Source organism: Condylura cristata, unplaced genomic scaffold (genome assembly GCF_000260355.1).
Source record: "Condylura cristata isolate star-nosed mole 26May11 unplaced genomic scaffold, ConCri1.0 scaffold00005, whole genome shotgun sequence".
NCBI classification, from domain to species: Eukaryota; Metazoa; Chordata; class Mammalia; order Eulipotyphla; family Talpidae; genus Condylura; species Condylura cristata.
In genome coordinates, this window is record NW_004567106.1 from 10,901,929 (window position 1) to 10,929,866 (window position 27,938).

The 27,938-nt window shown below is 39.9% G+C and overlaps 1 protein-coding gene across 1 annotated transcript; it reads right to left on the reverse strand.

Moving 5' to 3' along the window:
- Positions 1–1,988: 1,988 nt before the first annotated feature.
- PON1 (paraoxonase 1) lies at positions 1,989–26,863 on the reverse strand. The gene is made up of 9 exons (XM_004676699.1): positions 26,786–26,863; positions 20,521–20,591; positions 18,668–18,723; positions 16,289–16,457; positions 12,897–13,023; positions 9,984–10,184; positions 8,656–8,737; positions 4,912–5,040; positions 1,989–2,381 (listed from the first exon to the last, which is right to left on the reverse strand). Exons 1-9 carry the CDS (start codon positions 26,857–26,859, stop codon positions 2,223–2,225), a joined length of 1,068 nt encoding a protein of 355 aa, XP_004676756.1. The 5' UTR covers positions 26,860–26,863; the 3' UTR covers positions 1,989–2,222.
- Positions 26,864–27,938: the final 1,075 nt, after the last annotated feature.

Below are 27,938 nucleotides of genomic sequence, written 5' to 3' on the forward strand. Positions count from 1 at the left end.
CATTTTTCATGGAAATGAAACTAAAAATAAGTTTTAGCCCTGGTAAAGTGTAAATTGGCAGCTAGAATTACATCTGAAAGCACAATTATGGAACTGGGCATAAAGTGAAAAGAATGAAGCTTCCACTAGAAACTCCCTTGCCCATCACTCTGTTCTTGTCACAGCTTCACCAGCATGATTTCTGATACATGTCAGCAAGGAGAAGGTCTGGTTAAATCCGTTTACCTCACACAGTGTGGGCCAAGCTAAGAGTCAGGGATTGTAGAGTCTGGGGGTTCCTTTAACCAGTTTTCTTCTTCAAATCTTTAGTCTCCTGGAGGTGTGATTCTAATTAATTAGAAACATTAATTTCTCTTCCTTTTTCACATACAAGTCATTATTTTTCTGTGATTAAAACTTTGGCAGTCTCACTTATAGGAGAATATAGAGAAAGCAAATAAGTCAGGGGGAAAAAAAGTAACTATAACAAAATAAAAATCAAAGTCATCAGACAACTATAAATCAGAGACATTCTGTAGGGGAGGAGGAGGGAGAAGGACCAGGACAGGGGTGGGAAGAGCACAAGGGACTATGGTGATGGTGCAGGGGGGAACTGGTGGTGGGATTTTAACCTGGAAATCATACATTATACAAAAATGAAGGATGATGTAATGAATATTTTTCTAAATTTCAAAACAAAACAAGAAAAACTTTAGCACATAAACATTTGGAACAGAAGAAATGAGCTAAGCTGTCTTTTCCTTGAGTGGGTTTTAAAGCTCCTAACCAAGGGGAAGCATGTGTCCCTTTTGGACGATCTGGTTGTAAAACATGTCAAATTGGACTTCTTTTTTCTTTGGTGCAGAATTTGCTGCTTCTGTGAGGTACATGGTATGGTCATCTTATTGATGATATCAAGCAATTCTTTTGCAAGTAAATCAGTTGATTTCTGTCTGCCTGAGCACCACAGCCATGGCTATTCACAGCAAGCTGAGAATCGGCTTCCTGAGTGACTGAGTACGCAGAGGTCGCACCATGGTATGTGCACTCAAATCATCCCTAAAATCACTAATCCTCAAGTGAGGAATGTGTTTTATCCAAACAAAATATTCCTGTTTATTACTTTAAGTCAGTGGTCTTAGTCTGTGTGCAGTTCTCAATTTATGGGCAAAACATTTTTCACAAAAGCCAGACCACCACATGCGTTTTGTGAGGTAACAGCCTTATATAAACCTGGATTCCTAAATGACAATGTGCACAACCCCTAGAAATAATACAGCATGGAGGCCACACCTTCAAACAGACAGACAAAGGAAAATGTGTAGCTTTTCATCTCAGCTTTCATTTAAAAAATTAATAATAATGTTATGTTTTCTTCCTGTCATCCCTCATAAGATAGCCAAGGTCATTGGTCTTTTCTTTGCCAGTTTACCAATCTGTTGTTTTCTCCTTAGCCTCCCCTACAAGTTGGAAAGAAAAAAAGCAGCCACCATCCCCTCAACAAGACTCTCAGGGGGCACTACTCAGTGAACTCCAGGTCAAAGAAATGAAAATGTACAATTTGTATGGAAATAAAAAAACCTAATTTTCAGGTATGACCACACTCTCAACAATTTTAAGATTTTCCTACATGCCATCACTAGAGAAGAACTGAATAAGCAAGAGTAAAAGAAAAGTTAAAGTAATTTAGTTTTGTCTTTACTGAGCAAGTCATACAGAGAAGAGAAAAATGGTGACTGTGCACAGTCTGATGGCTCCCCTAGAGGTGTGCCCAGAGGTCGCTGGGTAGAATGCATCAAACTTTCTAGCATGTGAACTAAAGTCCTTGAGTCCTGGGATTCTGAGGACTTGAATCCATCCTGCTCTCTTTTCTGAACAAGACTCAGCAAGGCAACAATAAGGATGAGCTCTCAGGAAACACATACATTAGGAAAAGTACTTTGGGGGTCACATAGAGTTAAAATATTATTTAAGACCTGACAGCTGACACAATTTTAAGCCCTTTCATTGAAGGGAATTTTTATTGGTAACTAAGTTTTCAGGTATTCCCAAGATGAGTTTGATATTCCCCTCTCAAAAAGCCTTACACATCATATCTATTCCCAGTTAGACAGTGGTTCCATCCCTTGGATGTCCAATTTAGGGTCAATCGTCATGTTTAGAGATCACCATAGCCTCTTCCATGTGGTAAGTAGTTGAAATGATGGGTTCATAGTTTCATGACTTGGGTGCAAATCAGCCTGTCAGAGCTTGCAGTAAAGAGCTTTGTGGAACACGGTGCCAATCAGCAGTTTCCCTTTGTACACAGAGGCCACGGTACTTCCTTGTAACACTGTGCCATTTTCTGCATATACCAGTGTGACTTTGGGTTCATCTGTTAAAATGTTCTGGATTTGGAGCACCTATCAAAAAACATATTTTAAAAAATTAAAACATAACTATATATATGGAGTCATTTCTCCATAAGAAGAAACCTTATGTAAATCATATTTTGTTTCCAAATTACTTTCCATTAAGAGATCTGAGGTTCCTTAGCAAAATGACAGATTTTGATTAAGTGGTTTCAAAGAGAGGAAGAGGCATACACATATACAGATTTGACAAGAAATATAAATGAGTAGCACAACATGGGTGTAAGACATTGGGGAGCATAGGGGACCGTGTTAAGGAAGGAAGCTGTTACCTCATAACAATAACTTATTGCCTGCCAGATAAGTTTTGTTCTATTTTCAAATTAGATAACAATTTGCATTCTTTATTTTCAGTTGCTGGCAATTAAAAAAAAAAACATTAAAGAATATGTCTGCATATCTTGGACCCACTTTATCCAGTCCTCTGAACTTAAGGGCTCAATTCTGAATTGTCTGTCAGTTCCCTTTCTTTCATTTAGTCAAGCAGAAATATGACTTTATCATTGGCAAAATCAAAGTAATATGTTCAGCTGACTATATGTAATAGTCAATACTTGACCATTTTGGCCAATAAAATGGTAATTGACTATGAGTCTTCTTCCTACTGTACATTAGACTACTTCCAAGGCAGGAGTTCAGGTCATGTTTCGAATCATCTACTTACCATTTGTTTATCTGTAGAATAAGATGACTAGGGCTACATTAACTAAATTTCCTTTCAACTCCAGCTTTCTATTATTATTATACCTTTAGGATAAACACAATAACTTGAAGAAACCCCCAGATATGGCAGACCAGAAAGACCATTTTAAATGGATCTCCATGTAAAAGGACCTCTTTGAAACAGCTGGCACCGAAGACAGGCATTTTAGAAAATTACTTGTATGATTGCATTAACATGTAGCACTTACTAGGAAATAGTTGATGGTGCACCTTGGCTTAAGGAAGCCCCTTTTTAATAAAACTAAATAACTCTCCTATGGGACAGTGCATTATATATAATGGATTGTTATTACTTTTTGTCACTCCTAACCAGAGCCATCATTAGAAAGGAAGTATTATTTCCAGAATAGAGAATCAAGTTCATGCAATAACAAATGACCCAAGTTCACCAAATGATCTAACAAGCAAGAACAAATTAGAATCTAACATTCTGCTCGGTTCTGAACAGGGAGCATGCGACCGCATACATTGCTTCAATTCTTCTAAACATCCTCCACAGCAATTCTAATAGCCAAGAACTGGCAAAAGGCACAAAGGATTGCCACTAAACAAATCACAACTGTCCCATAACCTGAAGATAAAAGGTATGAAGACCGTAATATAATTGGAAGTATACATTCAGGATTTTTTTTTACCCGAGAAAAAATTATTATTACTTTTTTCCTGTTGGGGGGCAAAAGGGTAAGACAGACTTAAAAAAACTAGCTTTAAAAATACACAGCAATCAACAAATAGATCAAAACTAGTAACATTTTGAAGGAAAAAACAAGCATAATAGGCACATACTGAAAAAACAAGCATAATAGGCACATACTGAAAAATCCAAACACAAAATCCTGGTAAGTCTTGTTAATCATTCAAATGTTCCTGAAAAACTGAGTTTCAAATTCCTCACTGCACTGCTCACACACTCCCATGAATAAAGACTGTGGACACAAATAGGGTCTTGGCTTCTATCACTCAGATAGCAAAAAAAGGTCTTCAAGCCCAGATAATTCCAGGGTGTGATTTATTTTCCCATGTAGCAGAGAAGGGGTAGAGAGGATGGCTACTTGTCCATCAGGGCCGGGCCTCGCTGTTAACTTGTACACCCTGGATGAGGGAAGGCAGGTAATCTGATGACACCACAGCAAAGCGGTTCACTATATTTTTTAAACTATCATGAATTTCCAAGTTGTGGAAACTCACTTGAAATAAAGGTCAGAACCTAAGGCCAATGTGGGCTGTCCTGACCCAGCCCTCAGGCCCACCAGCTGCTCTGCTCTATATGATGAAAGTCCCTAGTTAGGGTCCACCAAGAGCAGCAGTAGGGTGGGGGAACCATACAAGGAGCCCTCTTCTGAGAGGGATGTGGGTATTTATTCTCTGCACACCTCTCTGTGGAGTTCCTACCAGTGGGCCATCTCCCCCGGCCACCCCAAACAGCGGCCTGGTTCCTCTCAGAAGACCCTCTACACACTCATACATCTCTTGCTTGTCCTGGCTTGGATACCTGGCTCTCCTACCAGCTCTAGGTTAATGTCTTACCTCCTGTTGATTTTTCCCCCTCTCTGACCTTTCCATATAGTGCCTTTATTAAGTCCCCTCAAATTACTCAATGTAAATGACCCATCTGTTTCCTAGACTCTGCCTAAAATAACTCCCAAAGTCAAATTCTTTTTTATAGCTGATCATTTGGGTCATCTATCCATGCCTCTCCCCCTTTTATTTGCACACATAATTGAGATTTATGTTTCCATAAATAAAAAAAAAAACAGCTGGGGATAAGATCACTGATCTGATTCATTTTCAAACTAACCTCTGATGCAGGAGGCTTCTCTGCGTCGTAGAAGAAGATTTTTATGCCATTGGGATGACATCCAACCCAAAGGTCCCCTGTCACAGGATCCACGGATATATTATCCACAAGTGTGTCAAAATCCAGGGTCTTCCAGATGAAAAACAGGGAGGAAGCGAAGAGAGTTGAAAACTTTGAGAGGTGATGGAGCAACAAGTCAAGGGAAACTACCATCTTGTCCCTGATGGTCACACTGTTGGGAGCAAGGACTGGGCCTTCCTGCTCCAGGCCAGTAACTCTCAAGGGATTCCTCTAGCTTCCATGTAAACTAGTACTTTATCAGTTTCCGGGAGACAGGGAAATCCAAGAAAGACTTAAAGTTAGATGAAATCCTTTGTCCTACCACCTCAGTGTGAACCCAAAAAATTGAAAGGAAAAAAAAAAAGCTTTAGTAAAGCAATACAGTTTCTTCTCAATGGCATGTGACGACGAAATTTCACATGCATTCTGACACCAACTGGAGAATATGGGTTCGCTTCCGATGACAAAATGGCTGAAGTGCTGAATCTCCTATCATGGCTAATCACAGACTGTGCAGCCAGAGAAGAAATGATCACATGGGGTCTAATTTTCATCTTGGAGTTGAGGGAAAGTTTGTGCTTTACTTTCCTGATGTTATTTAACTCCCTGTTCTTCTGCTGTTTATTTTCTAAATATAAGTTGCAAGCATGAGATGACTGCACAGATTGCTGCCAAGGCTTTGCACCAGGATCATAAATAATACCAACAATTCTTAATTCCACCATTCATCATTTTGGCTGCCTTCTACTGGGAAGAAATCTTGTCTATTTGTTTACCTCTAACTCAGTTGGAGGAACAATGTCTACCATGTACCTCAGAGGCCAGCATACAACAACACCCAGAGACCCTGTAATAACTGTTAGTGACCCATGGCAGAGGCCAGAAGGTGTGCAGGCAGCTTCAAGCAGTCACCACTGCCATGTGCTTCTTACTTAAAATGAGAGCTTGTCCCACAGGTCCATGAAGGGACTAGAGGCTCAAGCATGGTCACTGGGCTTCCTTCTCAAACTCATACCAAGCCAGCACTCATTCTTATCCTGGACATAGGTGAGATTGGCCAAAAATGTGCTCTCCTCAGAAGAGCCCCAGGCCATCCACCCTTCCACCCCCATCACTCAAAATGTCAGACATCCACTCTGACACCTGAATTTCTTTAGGAAAATGTTTGTCTCTGGGGCTGTGTTATTATCTTTGGAAGAGGTAATATAGTCTATTGCTGAGTCCACAGCAGATGAAAGCCTGCAGGGATGAGACTCTTGCAGGGGTGAGAGTGGGAGAAGACACAAATGCCCAGAGCCCCATTCATTCCACATGCAATTACTGAGATCCTACCATGTACTCTGTGCAAGCAGATAAGAACTGATTCCTGCCAACAAGTTGCTGACAGTACTGCAGGGAGCCTTGTCTGGACCAGTAATGAAAGGTCTGCCCCTACCTACTCACTACAGTGCATGTGTGTGCCATGTTACAGGCTTCTAAATATTGCATTGCTTAGCCAAAGCAGTGTTCTCTTCGGGGGAAGAGTATCTTCTGTTAACAAGTATCCCAATTCTCAGAAAATTGACTTTGAGTTGGGACTCATTCATTGACTATCTTGGAATTGTTTGTATTTTGGAGGGGAGAGAGAAATGTTGTGGTGAAATATGTAAAACATAAATTTAGTCATTGTTAACCATTCCTAATTCTACAATTTGGTGGTACTAAGTACAATCACAATATTGTGCAACCATAACCTTTATCCATTGCCAGAACCTTTGTCAACGCTAAAAGATACTCAGTTCCCAGTAATTCCCACTATTTTTCCCCCAGCCCCTGGTAACTTATATTTTACTTTTTGTCTCTATGACCTTGTCTATTCTAGGTACCTCATTTAAGTGTTTGTCCTCCTGTGTCTGTCTTACTTTGCTTAATGTAATGACTTCAAGATTCTTCCACAATGTAGACTAAATACTTCAGTCCTTTTTAAAGGCTGAATAATATTCCACTGCATGGGTATGCCACAGTTTGACAGAATATAATCCATCCACATTTCATATCAAACTCTAAGATCAATCTCTGCTATTTTATCAAATTTCTTGGCACTCTAGATATTAATTGGCCTTAATATAATCCTTCAAAGAAAGGATAGCAGTAGAGTTGAAAGAATATCCTTGACTCCAGGGGGTAGAATTGCTGTTAGATGAGTATGTTCTGTTTCTTAAAGTGGGACCCAAACCTGAGATAAATTTTGCTTTCCATGGTGACTTGGCAAGAGTAATACCTTGATCATTTTGTGTTGACTATATCAGTTAGGGTTCCATATTCACAAAAGTCTTTAACTTTCAATTTACAGAAGTACCTATTGCTATACCTACAGTTTGCTTTAGTCCCCCGGCCACTCTAAGTGTGTAAAATTCCATTTTACTTCTGCTAATACCAAACTAACCCTACCAAGGATCTTTAATGTCAAACATGGTGTTACATTTGATGTTGCTTCAAGTAATTTTCTCAGAGTGAAGTCCCCATGACAGTGTCTTTGATATACATACAGGCAGTCACACAGAGCTGGGGACAGCTTCGTGGTGTGGGTGGTTATGACAGGAGAATATTGTCTTATGGTTTTCAAAGCAGGGAGTGACTTTCACAGTTCTACTTACTCACTTTCTCTTATTAGCTCTTTGACCCAAACCTTCAGACTACATCAGAATTTGTTGGAGTAGAAGTCAAACCCCTGACACATGCCCAGCCCCACCAGATTAATTTAACAAGTATTTGTTGAAGGTCTTCCAGCTGTTTGGCTCTCTTCCAAGAACAAATAGAAAAAAAAAGTCCTTGTGGGTCCCCTAGTGGGACAGAAAGAGGATAGAGAGGATAAAATATATATATAGTATGTTAGTAATGAAAACTGAAAGGAAAATAATACCCTAAAGAAGAGAGGAAATAGGTGTTTCAGAGGAGGGAGCCATGTTGAAAGGGGAAAAGGGAGGGAAAGAAGGATGGTGGGAAGGATGAAGGAGATTAGTGGCTAGGGAGGGCCCAGCTGAGGTGCCATTTAGTAAAATCTAGAAGGATATGAAAGAAAGAATAATGAAGACTTGGAAGAGGAACCAAAGAAACAAGTGCCCCGTTGAGGCTGGGCCATGCCCAGTGAGCTCCAGGAACAGGCTGGCAGAGGCTGAGCAGGGGAGCAAAGGTTGGCCATAAGGCAGGACAATGGTGCACATGGTTGTCAGCATGGCATTTGTCAGTCCAGGGTTTTATACATATTGTGAGGAGCACTGCTGTGGCAAATGCAAGTTGAGGCTTTTTCTTGACTGTCCCATCAATATGGCGGTAATGAAGGAAGAATGGGATTAAGAAAGGCAAAAACTGAGATGGTCTTATGAGGCAGGGGTAAGAATGGAAAAGGGGAGGGAAAGAAGGATGGTGAGAAGGAGGAAGGAGATTTGGGAATACAATGCCCAGCATTCAAAGCAGAAAAGGAATTGAAGTTTCATAGGTAAACGTGTGCTTTGTGCTTTCCACTCTGCAGCGATGTAAAAGTGAACAACAAACACACAGGATGCTGATGACTCTTAATAAAAGAGTGAAAAATTGGTTCTCACCCACTCCAATTAGACAATCCTTTTTTCCTCACTTTTAATTTCACAAATCAATTAGAATCTAATTATCACTCTGCAAACTTATAGTGTTAATACATCTTACCTTCAATGGAGTTAAAGTCCAATTAGCGTGCTTTTCATACACATGAATCTTATGAGCCAGCAATTCAGCTATATAGACATGCCTTCAAAGAAGAAAGAGCTACATCAAAACACTTGAAATAATGCAATTCAAAAGGTTCTGGGGGAAGCTGGAATAACTCTTTCTGGAGAAGAACTATGTTTAGAGACTGGAAAATGGAACCTATCTCAAAGCACACCAAATTCTAAAACTCGGTGAGTTTGCAGTGCACAAAGAAATTCCCATCACTGGAAAGTCGTTTCTAAAGGCAGGAACTGAATTAACCCTGGTCAGTAGGCAGAACTGAGCTTTCACACCATATCTTTACTATCTGGGAGCAAAACATAACAGCATGATCTCGTTTGTCAGCCCAGTGGCAGGTCTCAGAGTCTGTACTGCAGAGGGTGGGAACTTCTCTGGGTAGGCTTACAAGAGCCCTTTGACAAGTTCATTGGTTTAATCCAGAGAAAGGGTAGGAAAGCAAGATACTCAGTCTGGTTTTGAGACTGGACCAGATCCTGAGGATATGGAATTTTGTGTTCAATGTCCTGCCCCAAAGATCTGTGGTCAATCTAAGCACAGTGGGTCCAGAAAGAAAGGACAAAAAGATAGATGACTGCCTGACTGTCTATACTTTTGAAGTCTGGGAGATGCTAGGAGACACTGTAAGCTATACATCTTGCTCTTTCAAAATGTGTTAACACCTTCTGAAATCCTTGGTGATACAAAAGGAAATATACAGAGGGATGGATAGCTAGAATATAGATATAGATATTAAAAATACCTGACCCAACACTCTGGGCCAATGCTGGTATGTGAATTGTTAGTTTGGTGGCACTACTAAATAATGTCAATCAGCTACATCACTAAGCATATTGCTTTGTTAAGCTGACTTCCCTCCTGCCCATAGTAATACTTTTTGATGAAGAAAGCAGTGCCTTTATTTACATTTTTGTGCAAGCTCTTTTGTCACAAACTAGCACTAGCGATATGTAAATATCCGCCTACCATTAATCTGATTATACACTCAAAGATCTAGCCTTCAAGGATATTTAGTAATACTAAGTGTTTATCATAGTTGCCCCATTTGAAATAGTTTTTACCTCCCCCCCAAATTTTTAAAAAGTATGAACATTTCCATTCGATAGATTTTACCCCTTAAACAATTCAGATATTTTACATGTTTCCTCTTTTCCTCTTCCTAGGATATCAAGTTAAAGTAAATCACATTATTTAGAAAAGGGATATACTCTAAAGATATCTAGTGAGGATCTGGGGAAAATGGAAGATATTTTAAAGAGTTCACATACTTGCCATCAGGTGAAATATTGATTCCATTTGCAAAATCAAATCCTTCTGCCACCACTTGAACTTCATTTGGACTGTAGTAGACAACATATGACCATGCTAAACCCAAATGTAACTCCCAGGATCTCAAGTATTGGTTAACAAAATAGTGATCGTTTGTGGCATAAAACTGCTCAGGTCCTACGGCGACAATGTCATTCACACTGCAACAAACACACACATATGATGTATACACAGGTGAATGGATTGTGCACAACAGGTCTACACATTTGTATTCAATACTGATTATTCAGTCAATGCTAAATCAGGCCTGGAATCATGATGGCAACCTTGAAACTTGCATTTTAATTGAAACTTTGCTGCTATGAGCTATGATTTAAGGAAAAATCGATCATTTCACATGTCAGAGCTTCAGTTTCCTTGTCTGTAAAAGGAAGAGGAGGTGGACTGGCCTATTTTTTGACTTTAACGGGTCTTGAAGTTTCATGATTCTAAACTAAGTAAAATGTCCATGACCGAGAAAGCTCAGTAATAAGATGCTATGGCTTTTTGTTTTCTGATTTTGATTCTCTGTTACTGAAAATCTAAGATATATGAGTCTATTTTTCTGCTTTAATAGGTACAACAGCGAACACATAAGTGAGTCATTCTTTGCTGATTGAGGTGACAGAAGTTCCCTGGGGCCATTATCTGGAAGAGAATTATCTCGCTCTATTGCAATGGTTAGTGCATCAGCTCGCAACTCTGGGCTCCTGGGGAAGCCTGATAAGCATAGGGAGCCTCAGTTTTCTCATCTGTAACGAGAGGTTAAATGATTTTCCCAAAGTCATACAGCTCATTAGTAAATGACTAAGGGTTAGAATCCTAATTTGTAGAGTTGCAATGGGAATTACAAAGCACGACAATGCCTGGTGTGCATTTACTGGAAGCCTGGCCCTCATTAGAACCTCAGTCAACAGGAACAACTATTCCTTCATAGGGGGAAAACGGTCTCGGGGTTTAGGATTAATCTGTTCAGGCTGTAGGCATAAATCAGAAAACTGACTTTACTCTCTTTTTAGAAAGTCAGTCTCTAAAATGAGTATGTTTTGTGATCATTTCTTTTTCTCAAAAATGAGCAGAACTGAATGGGTTAGAGTGATAGATTTGAAATCTGAGGGTGTCACTCTGAGCCCTGGTGTTGCTTGCTATCGTCTGTGGGGCCATAGCAAGTCAGTAAACTCTGAACCTCAGTTTCCTCTCTGGACCGTGGATAGATAGGGTGAGAATATAATAAAGAATGAATGTAAAGAGTTTGGCAAAATGTCTGGCATATACTAAATGACCAAAATGGCCATTATAACATTCTGAATGACAACATGTTTAAATTATAATAGATTTAGTGACTGGGATAGTAAATGTTATTAAAAAAAAAACTTTACACACAATGACTGAACACAAAGCAGAAGTTATACATGGTTAATTTTTAAGTTGAAGGAATTTTAGTTAATTGTGACACCATGATTATGTGCAGTTTGATTCTATTTTGCCAAAAATGAATATTTTTGCAAAGGATCCAGAGAAATATACTATTGCTCTAGGAAACTGGATAAATGTGAGATTTATAAGATAGAATGGAGAAACAAATAGAATATTTCACTATTTAACAGTGGTTCAGAAAATCAGCTCTGGACTCGTTACCAGGATTAAAATGCCAATTATACCACTTACTAGTGGTGTAAAATACCATTGAATATTCCAGGTTTGTTCTTTTTTTTTTTTTATCTAAACCTAGTTAAGAAGGTTAATCATCTGTTTAAATTGGTTATTGCGGTAACTAACTTAACATTAAAGTTAATGAAGCTGTTATCACTGCTACTATTATTGTCCTTGTTAATGTTATTCAGCTTGTCCATTCTAAGTATTATGTATGTGGTGTCATTAATTGGCCTCATTCTTTTTCCAAATATGTTTGCTGAATAAATTTTCCCAGCAGAACCTGTTCTCTGAACTTTCACTCATTCTAGGGATGCTGAAGACCTGGGATACATCATTCCTTCCTCCATTAACTCAATTTCTGTCCAATCTGTTCCGTCTCCTTCACAGCCATCAGGCAAGAAAGGACAGGAAGTACACTGCTAACACTGAGCAGACACTATCAGCCAAGTGTTTTGTTAGGTTCCTGCATGTTTGGTTTAAAAGAAATCTAGATTTACAAATACTCAGGTCATCAAATGTTTTCCATAAATTATTCAAATGATACTCATAATAATTAGTAGTTTAAAATATTTGAGAAGAAAATGTCAAAATATTGTCCTAAATCCATGACTAGTCTTAGACACTAAACCCTCTTAAGAGAGGAGAGGGAGTTGCCTTTGTGTCTGGTTGATGGTGCCTGGGTGTTTTCTTTCTCCACACATTATAATGTCAATGAGCTTAAGACCAAACTAAGAATTCCTACAGATGTGTTGTCTCAGAAATCGTATGTGGTCAAACAGAGTAGAGACAGTGCAAAGGTGTCTCAGGGGCACCAGATTCTGGCTCTCTTCTCAGTATTTCTAACTCATAGAGGCAATTAAAACTCAAATTTTCAATATATAGAAATAAGTAAGCACAACATGTGGGTCACCCATGAAACTGGTTTGGGTTTGAAATATTAAGTCTGTTCGGGGAAAACAATTTTTTCATGGTAAAAGCTTGAAGGGAGATTCTGACCCCAGGAGCCATAAAACAACATCCAGTGATCAGAAAGGGGAAGGGGAAGGATGGGTCTTCTCTGAGTGGTCTGAGTATTCAAAAGCTTCTGCAGAAGAACATTGGGAGAAACATGATTTTTAGAACAGAGCTGGCATCCCACCTCCCCTTTCCAAAGAGAACAATGTGGATTAACCATGCACTGCTGTTAAAGGAAAGAGAAATAAGCTGTATCTCAGTACTTAGGCAGAAGTCTGTGTCTGATGGTTTTCAGATGCAAAAGTGATTTTTCTTCTTCTTGAAATTTAAACAACTCAATTGTGGACTTGTAATCTGGATGGTTTACCACCAGCAGATACACGGTATTATCTGAGAAGAGATTAAAAACAAAAATCGAAATGTTAACTGAGTTCTCAGCTGTCAGCCCTGTCTCCAAAAAGCAATTTCAACCCACCTTCAAGTAGTACTTAGGGTGTCAGGCAGATAGAATATTTCATCTCTTTGTAGAGAGAGGCATTTGTGATATTTGTGATTGCTCCACAAAAAACAAACAAACAAAAAAAACAAAAAACAAAAAAACAAAAACAGCTAAAGGAAGAACCAGTGACAGTCTCTAAGAAAAAAATTAAAACTCCACCACATGGGAAAAAAAGCTCCTCAACTTAAGAATGAGCAGCGCTTGACACTAAAACTCCAAAGAGCTTGTTAAGCTTTCCATTGCAAATGGTCTCAGCAAGAAGCAGAGTTAAGATAAAAGACGTGGGAAATACCAATATGAGGTGTGCTGAACGACAATTTACACAGTGTAAGATAATAAATTTCTCAAAAAGAACAACTAAGAGAAAGTATTAAAGGGAAGTAAGTTCCATGAGTCTGTTTGACTTTGGGACATGAAAGAGACCCACCTAACTGGTGTGATGGAAGATGGCAAGTGAAATGAGATGACAATCTTTGCCTTAAGAAGCAGTAAGTCTCTAAGAACCGTTCACATGACTATACTGATCATTAAAAGAACGTGCAAGTTTAGTTAGTAGGTTAAACTGAAGAGATTTGGAAGGAGAAGCCAGCCAGGAAGCTCTTTATTAGCCCATTCATCCAAGAGTTTACTTTAATGAGTGGTAAACGCTATGAAGAGAAAATAAAACCGGATAAAGGAGTGGAGATTAAAAGAATGTCTTCTTCGTGAAAGTCACAATTGTCATCTCTGATTAGGTGACATTAAAACGGAGACCTAAATGAAATAAACCACAGACCGTGTGAGTATCCAGGGGAAATGAAGTCTAGAGAAAGGGAAGAGTGTATGCATTGGGCCTGAGGCAGTAGCTTCCCCAGCCATTCACTTAATAATGAGGTTGTGTTTAGAGCCTGCTGAGCAAAAGAAAAAGTGGAAAAGCTGAAGCCATAGAGAAAGGGCACCAAAGTCATCTTGTCAGGGCTTACTCATGGAGGCTTTGAGCCAAAGTGTAGCATGACCTGGGGCTAAAACAGTTACCCAAGCTCAGAGAGAAGGGTCTGGACCTGGAGGTGGCATTAACAAGAAAAGACTGGAAAGGACAGAAAAATATTTGACAGGAAGTATATATATATATATTAAAAAAAAAACAGATGTCCAAGCTGGAATAAGTGAGGATTAAGCCCTGGATTCATGTTTTGTGCAGCAGATTCTATCTCTAAGAATTTATCCTAAGAAAGTATTTACTGATGGTATATATTTTGAAGAAAGTTTCTTTTGGCACAGTTTGCAAAGAGAATAAAGGTGGGAACAGACCAAATATCCATCAACAGATGAGTTATTTTATGGTACTCCCACACAACTGAATCCTGAACAGCTGTAGCTCTACCTGCTCTCATAGGTGGAGTCCACGATGCAATGTTTAGTGCAAAAGCAATTTATAGATGGGTTTGTGTAAGATTATCCCATTTTTATTTTGAAAAGTATACCTATACCCTATACTGTATTTCTTTGCAACTAAAAATATTTTCAAAATAAAATGTGTCAGTAAATAGAAAGCTCATTGAAGAGACGATATATTTCAAAGAAGATAAATCATGTAGAGTAGAGGTGAAGAAGAAAGGAAGAAAAAATGGAAGGTCACTCTTTGACTTTTGATTTTAAAATCAAAAGTGTCTAATAAGATAATGCAAGAGAAATAAAATGCAATTATGTAGTATCCTAAGCTAGAAGGAATGGAACTGGAGGGTGATTTAAAAAAAAAAAAGAACACCCTACAGGTGGGGCTATTATCCTACCAAGCAGGCACAATCATGATTGTGACATGATTAATTGTCAGAAATAGAGAAAATAAAAGAGGAATTAAAATACCTGTCCTTTAGGAAATGCTCAGAGACTATGAAATGAGTGACAAAATATTGAGCAGGGGAGACACTGCAGCAAAGTGAGATTTAGAATGGATTGGTATATTAGAAAATCAAGGAGGAGACATGTACTGGGAAGAGTGAACATGATCAACAGGTTAGCATAAACTAGAGAAAGGAAGGGGGGAGGGGAACGGTGAGAGAAGGTTTGTTAACAAGGACATCATTAATGAGTCTTATGGTAGCACTTTTAATTATCCCAAATAGGAAATGTCTGGAAGGACTGATGAAGAGATGATCTGATGAGATGAAGCTCACAGATACAGAAATATCTTAGCCTTGACTTTACATTTTTATCATCTGAAAATCTTTAATAAAGTCAATGTACATAGAGACAGAGGATATAGTTTCCCATAAAACACCCAAAGCTACCCATCCCCTTTTGAGTAAGTACCCAAACAGGAGTAGCCCAGAGCAGGGCCACTGAGATCCAAAAGCTTGCCACACATCTAAGACACCTTCTTGGAGGAGACCCTTAGGAAAGAGAAGAAAGAGCCAACTTTGAACAAGTATAGGCCTCCTTCATATGAACCAAAGCAGAGTATTTGTGGCTGATACTGGGAGTCAGGTTTTCAGAAACTCTTCAGGTGCTTCTCTGTGTAACTGGGGCTGAGAATTAATGTAGAAAGGAAGAAATGGGATGACAACATATGAATGGAGGTAACATGTTCATGAGTATTAAAATGCAGAGAAGCAATTCGAAGACTAAGCAGAGGGACCAGTAAACACTGGTGGAGACACTGAAGTTGATGGGATTGAGAGAACCTTGACATGCAAATCTTTTTAACACTGTTCTCCGGCTTTGTATGTTTTTGAACATTTCATCATAAATTTTCTTACAAATATTAAAAAAAGAAAGAGAGATAAAGTTGGCCATGGTGACTTTTTGTCAGTAGATCTATAGGTTGCAAATGCCTTAGGTTAGAAAAATCTATTCCTATTAATTCCTGAATCTGTACAGTATAAAATGGAAAACCCAAAATGATTAGGTCTGGATGCTATCACTATAATAATTATAGGGATAATGTAAATTTGGTATTTTTAAAAATTAGGTGAGTTACAAATCTTAAATATTTTAGCATTCTCAAGCATTTAGCTAGTTTTACCATTGTATTTAATTAACATGTGGGTAAGTTAAAAACTCAGAATAAGAACATTATTCATTATTAAACTTTAGTAGTGTGAAAAAAATATTCATTTAACAGTATTTTCTTTTTTAAAATTGCTTTGATTCTTAATAAAAATTAAACATCGCTACCTTCATCGGTGAAAGTGCTAATTCCATGAGGGTTAAATGAAGATAAATCCAATTTACTTCCAGTGATACTCAACTCCAACACTGATGGATCTTCTTCATTCAGGTCCATCAGAAGTATTTTTCCAGGCTTACTAGGATCAAAACTCTTTATTCCGGGGTATTGTAATCCCTCATAAAACATGGAGGAGGAAAAAAAAAAGCATATTGCAAATACTTCACATGCGAGGGGTGTGAGCAGGACACGGGTCTCACTGTCTGCTTCAAGCCACGTGGGTATCTCAGCTGGAAGACACATGTTCCTTCAGACCACCCCACAAGACACAAGCACAGACCCTTCCAGGCCCGGCAGCAAAGCCAGCTGTGTCCCAAACCCCAGCGTGAAACTCATGCGCCAGATCACCAACAAGGCAATTGCAGGTTTCCATAAGAGCAAAAAGGGTGGCGGGGGGGGGCGGCGGCTATGGTTTTTAAAATGGCAGCTTCCTTGAGGTTACTCGAGGACAGAGGTTTAGGGGAAATCTAATGAGCTCAGAGAACAACTTTCTTAGGCTTCCACTTGAACACAGCTGTTTGAGATACAAGTGTCGCTTGTTTTCCAACAGTTTACTTTACGCCACTTTGCTTTTACGACAGAAGCCGAAAAGCACACACAGTATCAGTCTGCGCTTTGCCGCGACACCAGAGAGGCATCTGGCACCCCCACCGCTGCGTGAGTGGCCCCAGCCAAGCTTCTTCTTCCCCAAACCGCCCTCCACATCTCAATATCAGCCGCCCCACCCTTGCGCTAGAAGAGTCTGTACTTATGGCTCTCCATTTGTTTTGCGTGCCGGTTTGCGACGTGACCTTATTATGCTATAAAGTATCAGAAAATCCTGAGAGCTCTCCTAAGGATGTTACTGACAGAATTCAAACTGAATGTCGCAGTGAACACTCAAAAGTCAAGTTATCCAGGAACTGAACGTGAGGCCCTTGTGTGAGATTTTCCACTGTGGTTGACAGGGCTGAAATGATTGCAAAAAAGTTTAACATTCATTTTGAAGGGGCAGGTAGGTTTAGGGCCAGTGGCAGGATGTTTTGAGTAACTACAAAGCTACAAAAATCTGTGAAGCGATACAGTCAATCATTCATTCCTATTTCATGAGGTCCTCATGGGCCAGCGCAGGCTAGGAAACCTGGACCTTCCACACGAAGGAAGACATAAATGTTGGTATAGATATAAGTGACCTGCCTGCTCTGATGAGCTGGGACAATGATGACAAGTCAGGCTCCCTCTCCTTCCCAAACTCACTCGCCTGGACCTCCCTGCGCCCCAGCCTCCAATGGCTCAGCCAGATTCACCATCATCACCTACTCCCTACCTCAGAGTGTGTTCACTGGCTTCCTGACTGTGGTAAGTGCAACTACACTGTACACACATATTTTGTATAGCTGTGTATTTATCATGTCACCCCTGCTTTTACAACAGGTTACTGTTATTTTAGGTTTTATGTATCATTTGACATAATTTGGTAGATCATTTTTTGATTCTGGGAACACCCCCAAATTTAAATGGACTGGCATATAAATTAATGGTAATTGTTTTCATTTGGGGCTTAGTAAAGTTTTCATAGGAATGGTCGACTTTTGGAGAGCAAAAGATTCTCCTTGAAATACAAGTTCTGTGGCTTAAAAAAAAACACATTTACAAGACACTGGTGTAGAGGGTGCCAACATTGTCCATCTTCAAAATAGAAATCTGAATTCATTAAGTAGATTCCAGCAGGCAGTGAAAGTTTTCAATGCTGAATGATGTGTATGCTGTATCTTATCTACTCCGGCATCCTAGAATAGGTTGTTGACTTCTGTCTTGAGCTCTATTACTTAATCACAGTTACTTGAATGCAGGAGAGTTTTAGTAAATACAGTGGATTCTCTTCAAAGTTTGGAAATTGTGGGAAGATCTATTGATAATTTTTAAATGAGAGGGCTGATCTGGCAAAGTGTGGGGAAAAAAGAGGTAAAAATGTAAGTGTCAAGTGAGGAGATATATATAAACATAAACTCTGTTCCATTCAGCAAATGTTTGAATAGACCAGTAAATACTTACAAGATAGTCAAATGGGAAACCATTGTGAACTCACTAGACTCAGAAACAAATTGCTACAATTGTTTGGGGAGGTAAGGTGGTGTGAGAGTTCAGTGTACACAGAGAAGACAAATATGCATAGCACACATAAGATTAGAAAATGAGTGTCAAGGTGTATGCAATTTGTTTTTTGAGCCAAATGACTTCTCATTTTGTTAGTAGGTGGGCACTGATACATAGAAGGCTTAAACCAAAGACTTAAATGTTGGTCCTAGAAAACAATTCGGCACATGAAAATAGAAAGCAACACTTACAGTACTGATGAAAGCCAGACCATTAGGAAGTATCTCCAAGTCTTCCGAGCCATTTTCTACCAGAAAAGAACAGAGTACAGATTGTTCAGACAATTGCAGGAAGCTAATGATTCATTTCTTTATCACTCTGACCTAAAAAATGGGGCTACACATTTAGCTCTTCTTCGGTAGCTCAGAATAATTCACTTATTCATTTACTCAAATTGCCTAATGTGATAATATGAAAATTAAAAAGCATTAAAATAATAGGGTGATTAAATTTTGTACTTAAAATATTTGTTTTAAATTTTTTATCTAGAATTTTTTTAAAAAGATTTATTTATTTATTTGTACAGAACTGGGGTACAGGCCAGAGATGCGGAGGGTGAGAGGATTCACCAGAGACAGAGCTGGGAGCAGAACAGGCAGATCAAGGAAGTACACTGCTGAGGAGAACAGCGTGGGGCAGGGGGGTTAGGAGAGGTCTGCCTCGCCATGTGGATCTCCTCCAGGGCAGGCAGGAATCGAACTCATGCTGAAGTGGCCTTAGCTTCTCAGTGCTGTGCTTTAACCCACTGTGGCACCAGGGAGGGTCCCTAGAATTTTTTTATTATTTGAAATCTCTTATATAAAGTTTATGGAAATTCACAAAATGTACAATGGGTAAGAGAATTTGAAAATAGTTTTGTTTTTTTAAAGATACAGAGTGAAGCTACTAATATATATTGATTGTTTTTATTTCCAAATCAGCTAAGCTCATTGAAGGCCATATTGGAAATATAAACAAATTCCAAATGCTTTCATTAAAATGGGGAAACATTTTATATGATCAAGAACATACATTTACTTCACATTAATTATAGACATCATTAAAATATCACCCTATTAGTTACACTTTAAGCCCATGTACACTTAAAAAAAATTCATTCAATCTAGACACATTAAATTTGTTGATTTTGTGTTAGTGGAGATGTTCATTTTTTTTTTTTTTTCAACTACGGAGTGATACTTAACATCACTGTTTTATTTGTTTCCTAGAAAAAAAAAGATTGTACTGTAAAATATCTGGCCAAGTTTCTTAATGCTGATTGAATAAGTCATCTTATTCCAATGATTGTCATTGGAGATAAATAATTTTTTAAAATCCTTAAAATGTAACAAAAGTACAGATCTCTAATAAGTTGTCCTCAAATAGCAAAGCTGGTTGGTTGAATCGACATGGATACTTGAGCTGGGCAGTGCTTAGATGCCCTGTTGGTGGTATCTAAGCTGCTATTATTCTCCCACCCTTTCATCTTTGTTGACAGGGCTACCTCCCACAATGGAGGACCAATAATTACTTTCCCAGTGTCCTATGCAGCTAGGGCACCAGTCTCTTGTCTAAAGGTGACTAATGAGTTCTAAGGGGAAATCTACTGAGAACGTTTGGGAAATTTTTTCTAATCTGATATTAACAGAGAAATACATGGGGAGAAACTTTGGGGTAATTGTAAAGGTGTGTATTGGCTTTTAAAACTTTGACCTTTTACTCACTGTTTTTTCTACCTTTCTGTCCCTCTTCTGATGTTTCCTTAGGTTATTTTTACCATAAAACCAGACATGTTCTGACTATTGTTTTAGTAAACCTGACAAGCAAAATCAAACAAACCATAGAAAAAAATTGATGATCGATATTTGGCTCTGTTAGAGTCAAATGTATATTGGGTGAAGTCAGAAGTCAAGTAACTTGACATTTACAATTAACTGCTGAATTAATACTGTCTTGGATTAAAGTTATTTTATTTTTAACACAATTAAATCAGCATATTAACTAAATAAATAGCAAGATGATACTACAGGTTCAAATGAGACACATCTTCCTCTCATATACTTACCTATTCCTTTAATTAAATTACACCTAGGAAGGTCTACAGGTTTTACTTCTCGGAAAGCATTAAATCGTGTTCTGGAAGAGAAAAAAAGCATAAAATACACATAAAACTATTCAGAAATTATAATTAAATGGTGAAAGTCACTGCCAATACCATCCTCTTTAAGTGTCCTTGTTCTGAGTTTCAACCCAAGGTTAGAAGTCCTTGGTATTCAGTCAGTTCTACCAGACAAGGCCAGAGCAAGACACAGGGGGCCTTGGGGCACTGCAGTGTTTATTTATCAGACATGGGTAAATATACAAAGGAGATATGAAGTGTCCTCTCCAGGGCTCTGTGCACTTTGGCAGAGATGGGAACTATTTCATCAGCTATGTAAGGAGTCCTATGTGGAAATTTGGGTTAAATAGCAACATGGTTCCAATTTATTCCATTGATGTTTTAGGGCTATTGACAGATGGGCCTGCTGCCCATCTGCCCAGTGTGTCTCCAAAGCCTGGCTGGGCATCTGCTGTCAGGGGTGGTACTTGAAAAATGCAGGTGTGCTTAAAGGACTTAGAACTTCAAAAACTCATACGCAAGGCTGAAATGTAAAAAGGCATTTCACACATACACACACACACACACACACACACAATCTGAGGGCATAAATATCCTGGGAAGCATTTGAGTGAAGAACAGATGTGAAAAAGGAACACCAGCCACTGATGCTCAGAGCAAAGCTATAGATGAGGCATTTGAAAGAAATGGACCACAACATCAGCACAGCCCAGAGATTTAGTTGGTAAATATTTTTTGAGAATCAACGATACAATCTACTTAAAGCTAATAGCCACAATTACCCAGAAGTCTCTAGAATATTATTTGGCTAAAGTTGAGAGGTTGAAAATTTTTAACTTAGTGATAATTTAGTCTCACAGAGGGAAGATGAATGAGAGGTGAATGGACACCTTGGATAAAATTCTTACCAACTTGGTACACATTGTTAGGAACCCGGGGGGTGATTTATCTTTCATGTATTTCTTAAAGGGAAATTGTAGGTTGCTCCTCTTACCAGGCCCCTGGCTTTCAATTTCACCTTCCATTAGGGCTGCCCTAAAATGCTGGGGAAAGGGTTTGTAATATCCTCCATCAGTATCCACAGTTCATCTGGACACGTGACTGGAGTGGTGAACTCTAGGTACTGAGACACAGAGATGAGGAAGGCTTGGTCGACCTCAAGATGGTGGGCTCCTGATGAAGAAGCAGACTTTCTTTTGAAGCAGACTTCAAAAGAAAACTGGGATCTTTCCCGTGACCCGAGAAACTAAAATATATTTTAAAAAAAGGACATCTGACATTATCATCACAAAAGTTCACAAGAAAGAATTACAAGAGGAAGTGATTGAGCAGTGAGTGACTTTTAAGCTTTTCAAACTGAGACCCAAATGAGAAAAAGCATTTCATATGGCAGGAGCACACAGGCCCACACACAATTACCACATGAAGCAAGGTACACACATACACACACACACACACAAAAACCCATTCTGATGTGTGCAATACATTCTTAACTTTCCTATTCAATTTTATTCCATTTATTAAAATTGGTATTCACAGCCTACTTACTAAATTCATTTTGTGGCCCACCATTTTGAAAAGCACTTGTATAGAGAAAGCCCTGTGAATATTCATCAAGTGACTCAAAGAACTCAAAGGACGGGTACAAGATATTGTAGCTAAGGTCATAACCACAGCCAATACAAAGAGTGGTTCAGAAGCTAACCAAGGATATGAAATTGCTGAGTGGGTCAGGACCTGTGAAAAATGCCACAGGTAGCCAGATGGGCTTTTAATAGAGTCAAAAATCACAAGGGAAGCATGTGTGCAGGCTGACTTGCAAAGGTTCATTAACATGATGGGTTCATACAGGGCAGAGAAAAGTGAGGGATTCTTTCTTATGGAAACTGATATCTAACATATAACAGGTAGAATAATTACAGTTATAGGGAGTTCCAGGGTAGGTAAGGCAACCTTGAATAGTCAATTCCTTTAAGCTCAAATTTGTGGCCAAACAAATCCTATCAGGACAGGGTAAATTGCTAAGTGCTGCTGTTTAAGTTTATTTAAGTACTGTGTGTACCCTCGGTTAATCCTCAGATGCCTCCCTGCAGTAATTTTTCTGTTTTATAAATGACTGGGATCAAATGCCTTTCCCAGGTCACAGAGCTATGGAGTGGCTGAGTTAGGATTAGAACACAGGTATGATTGCTGTTCTCTAGCCAGCACAAATATTGATAGATAGCACTACTTTACAGCTGGAGGAGTCATCAGAAGACAATTCTAGCTGTTTTCCTTTATTCCTGCTCATATTTTCTTATTCTCAATTATAAGAAAATATCTTGTTGTGGGCTTTATTAAATTTCAGTGTTCCAGGATTAAGGGATAAAGTTCAATGTCTGAGATATGTCCCAGGCTCCTGTCTCTGGCCAGAATTGCACAATCCCTGCTGTGAATTGTTCTTTGCAAATACATGCTGGCTCTTTATAAAAGAAATTGATGATCTTTAACTATGCATTAAGAAATCCCTTTTGAAGCTTTTTTTTTTTTTGGTGCAATTTTTAACTTTGTCCATTTCTGTGCTGGCACTGCACTCTTCCTTAATTCAGTATTCAGTGTTGGGGGCTGCTGTGTTGCTAGGGCAAACACACAGACTTGCTTCATCTCTGTAGCGACTTTGGGACAAGGATTAATATTTTACTTCTTTCATAGGTAAGGAAACTGAGGCATGGAGTAGTAAGTACTTGGCTTGTGGTGTCTTATTTAAAGAACAGAGCTAGGATTTGAAATTAGGTGTCATGATGTCAAAGGTTCTTTCTCTATGTTTTTGTTTATGTTTGTAAATTTGCTCATGTTTCTCTATCTGCCTTGAATGCTTACTACTTGCTAACCCACTGGGAAGACCATCTACTCATGATGTTCTGTAGCTCTTCCTGGTCTTCTGTGACAGGGCTAATGATGCCTTCATTCTTTTCATGGACCTTTGACATGTACATCTGTCAAGTCTCTTTACCAGTTGTTTTGCAATTGTCAGCTTTTGCTCTTCTTGCTTATAGTAAACCCTGAAATCTTTGAGGAGTACTACATCCTACTCATTCCTGTGACTGCCAGCATAAACAGAGAAAAGGGAGGTAATCTAGAAATGTCTCCTGTATTGTTTTACAAAATTACTACAGTGGCGCCTCAGATTGAGGAGATGGTGTATTGATGGGGTATCTGAGAATTATCCATCCTTAACCTAGGGCTTCAGTGAGATTTCAACATATCATAATGCATATTCTGGAATCACTTATTAGGTGGAACATTCATAGGTGGACTTTTGAGAGAGCATATGGCAATGACAAAATCTAACATTTAAAGACTATCTTTCCTGCACCGGGATAGACAGACAGACAGATCCTACTGTGATATGTATTATCATCCTATAATTTATAGATGGTGAATCAGGCCCTAATGGTGTGGCTTGAAAGCTGTAGAAAGGAGTTCCAACCTAGGGATGCTGAAGTTCACCCCTGCTTTTTTCCCATTACATTGTGTTTCTTGGAGGAGAAATGGGAGTGGGTATGGGGGTAACAGAAATGCATACAGAGGCCTGACACTAGTTTTGCAGGGTCTCCTCTAAATAAAGGAAGCAGTCTGGGACTTGGGGCCCTTATCTCAAAAATGAGGCTGAAAGTAATTTACTGATCCCTTAGGAGCTCTTAATCAGTTTCCAGTGTGGGTGTTGCAGTATTTCAATGTTCTTTATAGGCTCATGCAAATCCCATGGCAAGCTTGCTAAGAAATGCAGGCTGACTTAATGGTGTGGGATGTGGTCTGGGGTCCTGAGATGCAAGGAGCTCCCAGGCGATGCTCCCAGGCTGCTCCCGGTGCCTCTGAGTAGCAATACTTAGAGCCTTTGCACAGTGGGCTGCTCCAGCCGCCTCAGCCTCCATCAAGCTCCTCTCTGCAACAAGGATCCTCTCAGCCTGCATTGCTCCTGCTCTGCTGTGGTCTTCCTACCCTCCTTTCCATTCTTATCCAGAGATTTATCCTACGCCCGCTTTCCTTTTCCCTTCTCAATCATCTGATTACAGTTAAGATTTGGAGGGCTGTGGCTCCCACCTCACTTGCTGCACTTAGATGCTGAAAGTAAAGCAGTGAACTCTGATTTGCAAACCAGACTCCAGGTCTTCCCACAGCAGTGTCCCTATGACAAACATCTCTTGCACACTCAATGCATACAGGGAGACCACAGGCAAACCCCAAAAAGGAACAAAAGCCACCACCAAGGGAGCCCTAAGACAAGGACTTGCAGAGGCTGACATTGTATTCGGCTGTGAATAGAGTGTGCTTAGGTCATTCTCAAGAAAATCAGAATGAGACTTGGATACACAACTGTTTCCATTTGACCATGTGCTGTGTTTCTATATGTGAACTTTCACCCCTGAGCAAGGCCAGGACCCAACTTCTAAAAGTTGAAATCTAAGTCTTGATGCAAGTCAGTGGCATACAATAGATTGTCCGAAACTGGACAATTGTCCTAAACTGTCCTAATCCCGGAAGGTTAGACAGATATCATAGGTGGTACCAGAAAGTGAAGCAGAGGATGTGGACAGAGGAGTCTGTGAAATGTTGACTTAAAGAGATTTTTTTTTTTTTAACTGAAAGGACTTTTCAAAGCTTTTGTTGTACTCTGCCAATCTCTAGGAGAAGGCACTACTAGACATGTCTCAATTTGAAATACCCAAGGAACCCATTTCTTAGGAAGCAAGCCTTGCAGTTCAAGTTCAGACGAATAGACTTAGGGAAATAATAATGCTGAATAAAATAGGCTAACAGTCATGAAAGAAACTTTTAGGGCAGGAATAATAACGCTGTACTTTTACACAAAACATATGCAAGATGCCTGCAGTCTCATTCCTACAGCAAGTTAAGGAAGGTAATCCAGAGGGCTAGGTGCTTGCCTCTTCCTGGTCTATCTGTTGTGTTTTGCACGACATCTCAGTGAGGGGCAACTGGAGCGTGGGTGGATCATGCCCAGATACAGAAGGAATTGGGGAAATAGAGGAGAAAGCTTAGACCAGAGCTCAGACCTTGTGACTCATTTCTTTTCATCCTACAACCCACATGCACATTGTAGCAAAAACTATATTCGAAAGATGCTATATATAATCTCCTGGACTAGCAAACAGTACCATAATTCATGAACATCCACAAACTAATTTTGATGTGATTTAAAATCCCAGATAAATTGCTTTTCACTTTTTCTAGCAAGTTGTGATTTCAAATATAATGAACAATTACAAGAACAAACCCCAGCTATTTATTTTTTTTAAAAAAAATATGAACAATAGCTGCTCTCAGTCTCTAGGGCCTTTATAGCTATTTCAAAGATCCAAAATGTTCAACTTGATTTTTAGCAATGTTTTACTTCAAAGTAAATGATAAGATATTATTGACTAAACCTTAGGGATTGGGATGATCACTAGACTTTGAACTCCTATAAAAGGTAATCATGAAAATACTGATATTTTCTTTAAAAACTTGGAATGGTTAGTACCATATTTTAAGGGAGACAGGACACTGACAGCCACTCAATCTGTCCTACATCCCAGGCACAGTGTTAATTGCATTAATGTCTATTACTGCTTCAGGTTCACTGATAGCTAACTGGACAGATGCAAAATCCTTTGTCCAAGATGCCACAATGGAAGGGGCAGAGCAAAAACCCGGATTTCAAAGGCCAGCGCCAGGACAAACCCCAACTGGGGCTGGATCAGGGCTCATGTGCTCCCCTGTACTGCTCCCAAGCAGCTCCCTGCCTCTCCGTGCAGCCCCCAGGGGAGTCCAGGCAGGGAAGGCTTATGCCAAGGCCAGGTAGCCCAGTCCAGGGCTCCTTCCTCTTAAGCTGTGCGACTAGGCGACTACCAGTCTGCTTCTCTGTTTGGAAGAGGGGTTGAGAAGTGACTCTGGCTGAGACTCCTGGGTTAGATCATCTTGGAAAATTAATATGTTTGTCAACAACTTGCTCACTGAGTACTGTCGCCATGGCCTAGCTCTTAGGCCATGAAGAAGGATATGTTTTCCAGTGTGTGGGGAAGTTGGACAAACATTTATGAAATCCAAACCCCACTTTGGAGGTGGGACACTCCTGAACTCAGGGAGGAGGAAGGAAGGTGGGGGTAAGGGTCGGTTTGGAGGGGTGGGGTGGGAAAGACAGGGCTGCAGCCCTCAATACAACCCCACTTACTGGTAAGAAGACCGGTGTTCCCTGAAGGCTGCGAGCGCCAGTCCCAGGAGGGTGAGCACCACTAGCTTCGCCATGGCCTCAGACGACCCACACACTGACCTGGACACACTACCTGCCTGCAGCCCAGACTTGCTCAGCAGCCCCAGGATTGGCCAGCTTCACCCCGCCCCCCCCCCCGGGGTGCCGCCCTCCCCACAGGTGCGCAAGGACTCTGGTCAGTGCCTGGGGCCCGTTGCTGTGTACTCACCGGACTTTACATAGAGGACACAGGGAGCAGCTGCCTGGATGGAGCAAGAAAGGAGTGACAAACAGGTTGGCGAAAATAGAATCGTGGGAAAGAACCAAGATTTGATGAACACACCCTTTGCACCAACAGGGTCCTAATCCTTGTGGCTCAGAAGAGTTCAGTAACTTGATCCCTGGAACTCAGCCAGAGGAGGCAGGAAAGGAAGAGAGGGCTATGATTGGAACCCCTAAGACCTGACTTTATTCTCTCCACGTCACCTCTGTGTGTCACCTTCAGACATCTGGATTTCCAGCTTCTCATTCCCTCAGCTCCATTCCTGACCCTAAAGCTCCCTCAGGTAGATCCCTGTGTTCATCCAGGTACTCTACTGTATTTATTGAGTGCCTGCTTATAGTGCCATACACAAAGCATGCCTGCATGTCTAGTGTGCCAGCTGTCTGGGGAATAAAGTGGGGAGAGGAGTTAGTACTGGGGGTGCCGTGGAAGAAAGGGATGTCAAGGAAGGCCTCACCAGTAGGGGGGGGCATCTGAGTCAGAAGCCTGCTGGAGGTGCCTCTACTCACACCTCTCCCTTTTCTCCTCTTTTATATTTTTGTTTTTAAATTTATTTTTACATCACTCTTCATTTGTACCTTTTCCCACCTTGGTTGTAATCCCCCTAACCTCACTAAAAGTCAGCCTTTCCTTTGTTCTGGGTGTTTTTCCTTCTCAAGGATTTTGGTCCCATTATAACTTTTCTTTCTGACAATATCTATGTTGTCTTCTTTTCTGGAATATTGTCATCATTATAATTCAGTTTTCTGGAGAAAATACTTGGACTCTACAGACTAACAACTGTCTGCTTTTCCTACTCCTCTAGTCTGGGGCAAAAAAAAAAAAATCCCTTTGAAATATTCGCTAATGGTC